The 9635-nt window shown below is 29.7% G+C and overlaps 1 protein-coding gene across 1 annotated transcript; it reads right to left on the reverse strand.

Annotated features, from left to right (window-relative positions):
* Nucleotides 1-583: 583 nt before the first annotated feature.
* LOC105794796 (putative glutaredoxin-C14) lies at nt 584-1694 on the reverse strand. The gene has a single exon (XM_012624115.2). It carries the CDS (start codon nt 1298-1300, stop codon nt 923-925), a length of 378 nt encoding a protein of 125 aa, XP_012479569.1. The 5' UTR covers nt 1301-1694; the 3' UTR covers nt 584-922.
* Nucleotides 1695-9635: the final 7941 nt, after the last annotated feature.

Raw genomic sequence — 9635 nt, forward strand, 5'->3', positions numbered from 1 at the left:
TTTTCCCTATTCATTGATTAAAAAATAAGGTCAAAATTATTTTATTCATTTACAATTTAAATTTTAAAAAAATTATTTGCTAGAATTCTTAAACTTTGTTAAACTGCTATTTCTTTTAAAATTTGATTTTAGCTTAATTTAATAATTTAAAGACTAATTTAATAACATCCCTAAAATAGAAAGGCGTACCAAGTACTTTTGCCCTTACTTTGATGTTTTATTTTCCTTTTACAGTACTCATCTTCCACAATTAATTATGAGATGAAGATCAAATTTTATTTAATGCTGACAGAAAAATTCCAGTCCAGTACCAACTCCATCTTTGAAAGTAGGTTTACCCTTTTTATTTTTGTTTTCAATTTTTTCACCAGTCAATCACTTTTACAATTCAAAGCCATGGTTATTTTGACTAGATTTGTTTTTGCAACTTAAATTTCATATTCAATGTTTAAAACATTCGGGAAAAGCTGACAAGAGAGAAATAAATCATCTTTGTTAAAAATTTAATCAGAATTTTAAGTTTTGCAGAAAAAGAAAAAGAATATTTAGTTAATCTTTTAAATTAAATAATAATGAACCCAGATTCAATTTGAATATCTTGGCTTTTATAATAAGATAAAATTTCTCCATATAACAAGTGTCCAACTCAAGAAGCTACTCGAATATGAAACAACAGAATCCTGGTAGGAACTATATACAGCAGACACTGCCCAACTGCATTAATTCCCATTGGGTTAGGAGGCGTCAAAATCTCTGATTGGAAAACAAAACTTAACAACCTAATCTGTTTGCAATGAAAATGGACAGAGATCATGAGGATAGACACAACAGCTTCACTTTTTTGTTTTGTACATGCACTTTGTAGTTCCTGGTTAATTATTAGGCATGATGTTCTCTAATCACTAACTATGATTATCAAGAATTACAGCCAAAGAGCTCCGGCTTCCTTGAGAAGTGGTACTAAGGTTCCATTAATATGGGAAGCCATCACTCGGTCCATGGCTCCTATAAGCTTCCCTCCGATGAAAACAACAGGCACGGGTTGCGAGTTTCCAAGCAGCCGCATTAGTGCGGTTTCCAAATCTTTACCTCTGGGGTCCTGGTCCAGCTCGTACACCGTTGGGTTCACTCCCATTCCGCAGAAGAGCCTCTTCACAGCATGGCACATGCAACAGCTGCTCAAACTGAATATCACCACGGCTTTCTCCGAGGCCAGCTTCACTACCCTCTCCATTGGGTCTGACCCTATGCTCCTCGTTGGCATGTAGTACCCCCAATAATAATCACCTTGATAATGCATTTATCAAATAAATTATTCCCCCAAAAGAAGAAAATCACAAAAAGTGAAAAGCAAAGATGGTGATGAAGTTAGAGAGAAAAAGGTAACAAAACGGGTCAGCTAGTGAGCATGGTGCCGAACATAAGATGTGATGGAGCCTTTTGTAAGGATCGGGGGGAGGGCATTGTTGTAAATAAAGAGAGGTTAGTCCATGGGTGCCCGCAGCGCATGCGTGGAGGGCCTCGTGGTAGGATTCTTGTCCGCAACAAGACGACAAAGCATATATTTACACTGGTAGTCGAAGAGGAAGCAAGGGTGTCAGTTGTAGAAGGCGGCTAGGGGTAATTTGTCTACTCTAGAGAGTAAACACACTGGGTTCCAACTTTTAATCCCTTCTTGCTTTGGCAAACCAGAAATAAACTTGCGTACAACACTAGCATTAAAACATCAAGGGCATTTTCTCCTTTTGCATAGACGGCTGCCTCAGTCGATGTTGTCGGGCCTTTAAGGTTTGAATTCGCGTGTTTGTCACGCGCATGCTTAGTTTCTTTTTCTCGTCCAATTTGTTAACTTTTGCTTAGCTATTAAGCTTTCATTTGAGTGAGGGGGCAAATTACGTGGTTTAACACATTTCCGAAAATCCAATGCAAAAGAAAAAAAAGAAAAAGCGAGAGAGATATAGTTAGTATAATAGTAACAACAATGTTTCTCCTACTTTGCAAGTCACGGGGGACCAAGAACAGAAGAAACAGGACTTTCTTGATATTTCTTTCCCAGAGAAATACGAACACATCGGATGTTATGTTTTTTTAGTCAAAAAGAGCAATCATATTCGTTACTCTTACTTTCTTTTTCCATCTTTTGTAATGTTTTAATCAACTTTTGGACACCAAATGTAACAGCAATGCACAACAAAAGCAACGAATTTGCATGGAACTGAAGTTTCTTTCAATATCAAATAAGTAGAGCTTTTAAGCTGTCACCATCCACGTTTTCTAAAATCAGGCTTAAACTTGAGGCCGACAGCCCACAGCTTAGACTAAAACATTGTTTTTACAACATACAATTAATGGATTTCACCACTTGTACTACTGTTTTACATCTTCAATTGGATCCTAAAACCTTTGTTCAGCAAGGGCGTAACAATGGAAAAAATGAAGGGGCACCCTCACGGAACTATAGAACTTTCAGTTTTTTTACTGTACAGCAATGCGTAGCAGACATTTTATAAATGAGAGAGAAATTAATAAAACTAGATGCATGGTATAAAAGAAACAGGCAAGGATTTTGGCTTTAAATATTTGAGCTTTCTGCTAACATGTTCACCTAAAGCAGAGACAAAGAGGCAGTTGCTACAGCCCCCCGGCCCAAAAAAAAAAAAAAAAATTAAGGCGTGGTCTGCACCCACAGGCCTATCGGGCGGAGGGTACGGTTTGCGCCGAATGCCGGCTAAATATCAGGATCCTTTTTTGTGGGTGGGGTAGATCCGACTACATTCTTAACTCTCTCTCGCTGCTATTATGTGGCTCTTGTTATTCTTCTCTCACGGTGATATTAGCAGCCCAGCATTCAAAGCTCTTTTTACTGAAGAAGAATGTTATACTTATTATTAGCCGATCATTCATTAATGAAAACAAATGAAAAAAATGTTGTTAGAACTTGCTAAGGTCGGCTATTCGTCTATAAAAATTCATTTAGATAATTTCTTATGTTCAAGAAATTAATTTGGAATAAAAATAAGAAATATTTTTAAAAAAATACAGGTTACTTTCACTCCAATATTCAAACGTGGATTTGAGTTATGTTTTAATTATAAATAAATATATTAGTAAGTTATTATGTAAAATTGTCACTATAAATTTTGTTCTGAATTCTGTTGTTATACTTTTATTTGATAGAATTTTGCCACTAAAATTAAATTTTTATTCAATTTTAATTTAAAATAATTTGAAGATAAATTTTAATAAAAATATTTTATATATTTAGCGATAATAATTTTATTAATATAATATTAGAATTAAATAGAAATAGAAATGGTTATTTTATAAAAAAAATAAACTAATTTTTTTCTTTTATGATTTTTCAAAGTTTTATTTCATTAAAATTAAAATTCTAATTTAATTTATTGTTAACTATTAAAATAAAATATTTAAAATAATTTCTTTAAATTATGTTCTCAAATTATCAAAATTAATATTGGATTGTAGAGTTTAATTACATAATCTAAATTTGTGGAAATTTTAATAAATTTAATAGTAAAATTCAATCAAAAATTTATTCATATTTTTAAAATATAATGAAAAATATTAATAATTGAGATAATTTACAATATTCACCAATAATATGATGGCAAATTTACACTTTAACCTTATAATATAAGTTTTGATAACTTATTAAATTGCAAAGAATAGTATTATGATCCAATTAAAGTGTGGATTGTCTGTTTAAATAAAAAAATAAATTATATTAAAAATTTCAAAAGTAAAAAATAAATTCTTAATTCAAAAGAAGATTAATGGGTTACTATATCTTTTACATTATAAACAGAGAAGTCACGTTCTAAAATGAAAATAATGTAAAGGTAGAAACTCTTAAACAACTAATACTCTGTAAAGACAACAACCATTAGAGTGATTCGTAGGTCATGGAGATAAGCTGATGCTAAGTGCACCGTTTCAAAACTGGATCCATTTTATGAAATCGGTTAAGGTATTAATCCGAAGTAAGGAGTTAAATTCATTGTCTTGCGAGCTAGTTTAATCAGTAAGTGAATTAAAAGTTAAATTAATTTTCTCTATTTTTATTTTTTTATCATTTTTAATAATTCATTCAAACAAATCGATCAAATTGAGAACTAATGATATGATCAATTCAACCACCAATTGATTTTGAAAATCTCAATGAAGTGAACAAGCACGTAAAGTTGATGGGTCGTGATAAAGGCCTATTTGATCCTTGATGGGCTTTACTTTGCTAAGGATCATAATTTTCTTAAGGCTTAATGCACATTTTAGTCTTTAAAGTATACCTATTTTTTCATTTTGATCTTTAAAGTTTTTTTGTCCACTTCAGTCACTAATTTTATTAGACGTTCTGAGTCAATCCATTGGACATTAAAAAAAAAACAGATAAGATATCCAACCAATTATAAATTGTCATGTGTCATACAATTACATCATCATATGGAAAAAAATTAAAATATTTTAAAAATTGTAAAAATTATAAAAAAATATTAGAAATTCTAAAAGATTATAAAATTTTTAAAATTTTAAAAAAATATTAAAAATTATTGTATCTTGAAATAAAATATACTTTCTCTAATCACATTTAAAATATTAAAAATTTGATGTAAAATTATATTTAGTTAAAATACAATCAATTTTATAATAATTGTACTTTAAAATATTTAGTTAAAAATACAGCCAATATTTATATCAAATTTTTAATATTTTAGAATACATAAATTTTTGTACTTTCCTATTGGAAGAATATTTATTTGACTCAACTTCCTATTTAATTTCTGGAGTAAGTTTTCTTCATCCATCATTATGCATATACTCCCTTTGTTTTGTACTAAAAAACTCAACAATAATAGTGTACTTAGAGAGAATGATGACATAACTGGATATTTATGGGCATTTTATTTGCATTGTAATCATAAATATGAAGGATTCAAAAAATATTAAATTAAATTTTTTAAGGTATCCATTTCACTTTTAAAATTTTTCTTTTCCAATTAAGATATTGATGTAGAGTCTTGAGAGAGTAAAAAATTTGGAATAATTGAAACTATTATTTGAAATTAAAATAATATTATTTTATTATTTAAATAATTTGAGAGGAGTTATCCAAACTTATCATCTAAAAAGATCTACCAATTATAATTTTTTATTGATTAAATTATAAAACAATTATATAGGTGATATCTTCCAAGATATAATGATTTCATGTTTAAGCTCTAATAAATGTGGTTTATAAAATTTTTAAAAAAAAGTACAAGTTCTATTTTTTAAAAAGTATATTTTATATATTTTTTTTGTAATTTTTAGTTTTTTCTAATGATGATGTCATTATGACGTCATATATATCACATGATTGCATATGACAGGATGGTTTTTTCTAATGGTATGGTTTAGGGACTAAAATGTGGATTAACCATTTTCTTAATATTGTTGTTGAGTCAAAGTACAAGTATGTAATTTCCAAATTTAATAGTTGTAGTGAGGATTTGAGTTTGATGAGGCTCGTGGCTTGTGATCTTTCTTACGACGAATGACCTTTTTTTTGGGTTAAACCATCGTACAGAGGTTCGTGATCTTGTATTCTCACAATCATTCTTCAGTGAGTCCAAAGTCCATTTGTCTCATAACTAAACTTTGGTGAAATCTTTTTGTCAAATATTACATTTTGGTGTTTTGATCACTCGTCTGTTAATGTTTGTTACAATTTTAACTTGAAAAGTGAAGAGGGACATTGATTCAAGGGTTAACATCTAATTTGATCCTTGCACTATAATTAAAACATTCAATTTGATACTTTAACAACATTTTTAACAATAATTCTGAAAATTTATTAAAAATTCTAAAATTGAAAAATAAAATCTTAAAAAATCCGAAAATTCATTATTTATTTAATGAAATTATAAAAATAATTTTAAAATTATAATTATGTAAAAGAATTAAAAAATTCATAAAAATTATATAATAAACCAGCATCTTCATCACTGTTCTTTGCCAAATTAGAGGCCATGCTACTCTTCCTGAATGATCTGATTGGTGGCCACTGGCCATCCTACCACCTGTGCCCTGTTACAGAAATGACAAAGAACTTCTCACTAATTTATGTAAAATTATATACTAACCAGCTGCTATCAAAAAAGAGGAAAAAAAAGACGAGAGATCAAAATTCCCAACATTTGACAAATAAACAAAAAAATAAAAAATAAAAAAAGGATTGTGGTGAACAGCACACTAAGAACTGGAAAATTCTAGGAAAATCCTAAGAAAATTTCCATTTTGCAAGAATGTTTTGAAGCAAACAAGTTTATGATTGACATCTCCATGGCCAACAAGTTTCTTTACCTCCAACAATTGAGAAGTAGAAACCAAAAGGTTAAAGAAAAAAAGAAAAAGAAAGAGGTTTTAAAATAAAACTTACTTTGAAGCTGTTGGTTTATTATATAATTTTTATGAATGTTTAATTTTTTAAAAATATTTTTATAATTTCAAAAAATAAAGAATGAATTTTCAGATTTTTTATATTTTTAGAATTTTTAATTTTTTTTTAAATTTATTGTTAAAAATATTGTAAAAGTACCAAATTATATGTTTTAGTTATAGTTCTGGGATCAAATTAGATATTAACTCTTGAATTAATGTGTTGCCTCACTTTTGCATTAAGGTTGTAACCGCCAATAACATACAAGTGACCTAAATCGATATCGTTTGTTACCAAAATGTAACATTTCATATTTTAGTTGCAAAAAATTTCACCAAAATTTAGTGACATTTTTATAGTTTACCGTTAAGATTAAGGGCCCGAATAAAATTATTTACCTATATTAACCATTCATGCCAACCAATAAGCATAAGTTTTATCTGTTGAAGAATGATTCAAAACCTTAACTGATGCAACGTGTTAGTTTTTTAGTTGTTCTTTATTTTTCTGTTTTTTGTTGAGATATGATTTAGTGCCAGTTTTTTTCGTTTCTTCTATTGAGATTTGTTGCTGTGTAAAGCCTATATAAGAGGCTAATTTTTATTTGAATAAAATGTATCAGTTTTTCCCAAATATACTATAGCTTATTTGTGTCCATAACCTGTTTGATAAAATTACTCTTAGAAACCTTTTTACCATCTCTTATTTTTAAAGGCTGTTTTGAGTTTCTTTCCCTTTGTGCAGCTCTCCTCTACAACACTATCATATCATAGTGAAAAAAAAGTCAAATTTCAGTTTTGGTCCTTTTACCATGCCTAAATTTATTATTTAATCTCTATGTTTAAATATGCCAATGGTCTCTAAAATTTAAAATTCAATCCACATACTTTGATTTTGAGACATTGAGTTCCTATATTTTTTTATTTAAAAATCTTGGTCCTCTCTCAATTTTTTTTTAGAATTGGTGGCGTATTGTTATAGAAAGGTGAAACAACTCTTTTAGCCCTCAACATTTACAATTTTTATTAGTTTGGTCCTTACTCATTAAAAGTACATAAACAAATACAAAAATATTTTCTAAATTAAATTTTTCAGATTTTCACTAAAAATATGAAAAATATGTGAAAAATTAAAACTCTTTAAAATTAAAATTAATTTCTAACAAAATCATTTTAAATAAATTTTAAAAAATAAAAAAATAAAAAGTGTTATTTACTTCATCGGTCCCTCTAAACTAGTACATATTAAATCAAATATTCATTCCTACTTTCTAGCATTTCTTAATATTTAAAATGAATATTTGAATAAAATTATGAAATGAAACAATTATTGACGATCATTTTAAATACTAACAATTAGGTTATGGTAGCTTCTACTGCTTTTCCCAAATTCAAAGTAGAATCTTGTGTATATTGTTGGAATGCATAAAGTAGTAAATAATCAAGAGTAAAAATATTGGGCAAAGACATGAAACCCAAAATAAATTAGGCATTGACAATAATAGGGTAATCTCTTGAATTTTATTAATAGACCTCAAGGGTATTATTTATACAATAGTAATTACGTAGGAACCAAATTGTTAAAAGATAACATCCCATTATGTCTTATAATATCCCATTAGGAATCAAATTGCTAAAAGGTAATATCCCAGCTCATAATAATATCCTATAACATCCCATTAGGAATTAAATTGCTAAAAGATAATATCCCATAATAATATCCTAACACCCCCTTCAAGTTGGAGCATACAGATCATAAATGCCCAACTTGCTAAGAAGATATTCAAATTGCAGTTTATCAAGCGCCTTTGTAAAAATATCAACCAATTGAATTAAGGTCGGAACATAAGAAGGTGCAATCAAGCCATCCTGGATTCCATCCCTAACAAAGTGACACTTCACTTCAATATGTTTAGTACGCTCGTGAAATACAAGATTCTATGCAATATGCAACGTAGATTGACTATCACAAAATAAATGAATTGCTTTAGGATAATTAACACCTAAGCTTAATAGCAAGGCATTCAGCCACTTGAGCTAACAAGTGATGGAAGCCATAGACATATACTCAACCTTCATAAGAGAACGCGAAACAATATGTTGTTTCTTAGTTCTCTAGGAAATAGGAGATTCTCCTAGAAAGACAAACCAGCCAGTAAGCGAACGTCGAGTTAACAAACAAGCAGTCCAATCTGACTCGCACACCCTTTCAAGGATAAATCACTATAAGATCTCAAAAGAATCTCTTAGTTAGGAGAGCCTTTCAATTACCGGACAACACGCAGAGCTGTGTCCCAATGCTGTTGCCTTGGCACATAAACCAAGTATACGAAATTAGGTCTAGTCACTTCTAAATAAATCAAACGACCCATTAACTGTCTGTACGACTTAGGATCAAACAAAATTATCTCTGTAGCATGCGCTAATATATGATTTTACTCTATTGGTGATATTGCAGGCTTTGCTCCAAAAAGATCCGCCTCCAAAATAATATCAAGTGCATATTTTCTTTGACAAAGAAATAACCCCAAAGAGCTACGAGCTACCTCTATCCCTAAAAAACATTTCAAAACACAAAGATCCTTCATATGGAAGCAAGAACTAAGATACCCCTTAAAAGTTTTCAAAGCAACATAATTGTTCCCAGAAATAAGCAAATCATCAATATAAACTAGCACATTAATACGTACAGGTTCCTTAATGTATGTGAAGAGAGAATAATCAAAATATGATTGAAGAAATTTATAAACTTTTAGTGCAATAACAAGCTTCCCAAACTAACACCGAGTAGTCTGTTTCAACCCAAACAAAGACTTGCGCAAACGACAAACCATTCCAGATTTATCAAGAGCAAAACCTAGAAGAAGTTTTATGTAAACTTCTTTATCAAGATCACCATGCAGGAAGGCATTATGGACATTTATCTGATGTAACTCCTAATTTTTCAAAGCTGCAATAGTTAATAAAGCCCGAACAATCACCATTTTCGCCACAGGTGCGAAAGTTTCATTATAGTCAATACCTTCTACCTAGTAATTACCAAAAACAACAAGACGAGCTTTATGTCTCTCAATACTTCCATTGAAGTTATATTTAATCTTGTACACCCACTTACTACCAATGCTTTCTTTCTAGGGGGAAGTGTTTCCATATACCAAGTGTCATTATCCTCTAAAGCACAAATCTCCTTTTGAATAGCA

Source organism: Gossypium raimondii, chromosome 3, assembly GCF_025698545.1.
Source record: "Gossypium raimondii isolate GPD5lz chromosome 3, ASM2569854v1, whole genome shotgun sequence".
NCBI lineage: Eukaryota > Viridiplantae > Streptophyta > Magnoliopsida > Malvales > Malvaceae > Gossypium > Gossypium raimondii.

Bases quoted from the DNA above. Each gene is read 5' to 3' on its own strand.
- LOC105794796 (XM_012624115.2), bottom strand. From the start codon at position 1,300: ATGCATTATCAAGGTGATTATTATTGGGGGTACTACATGCCAACGAGG.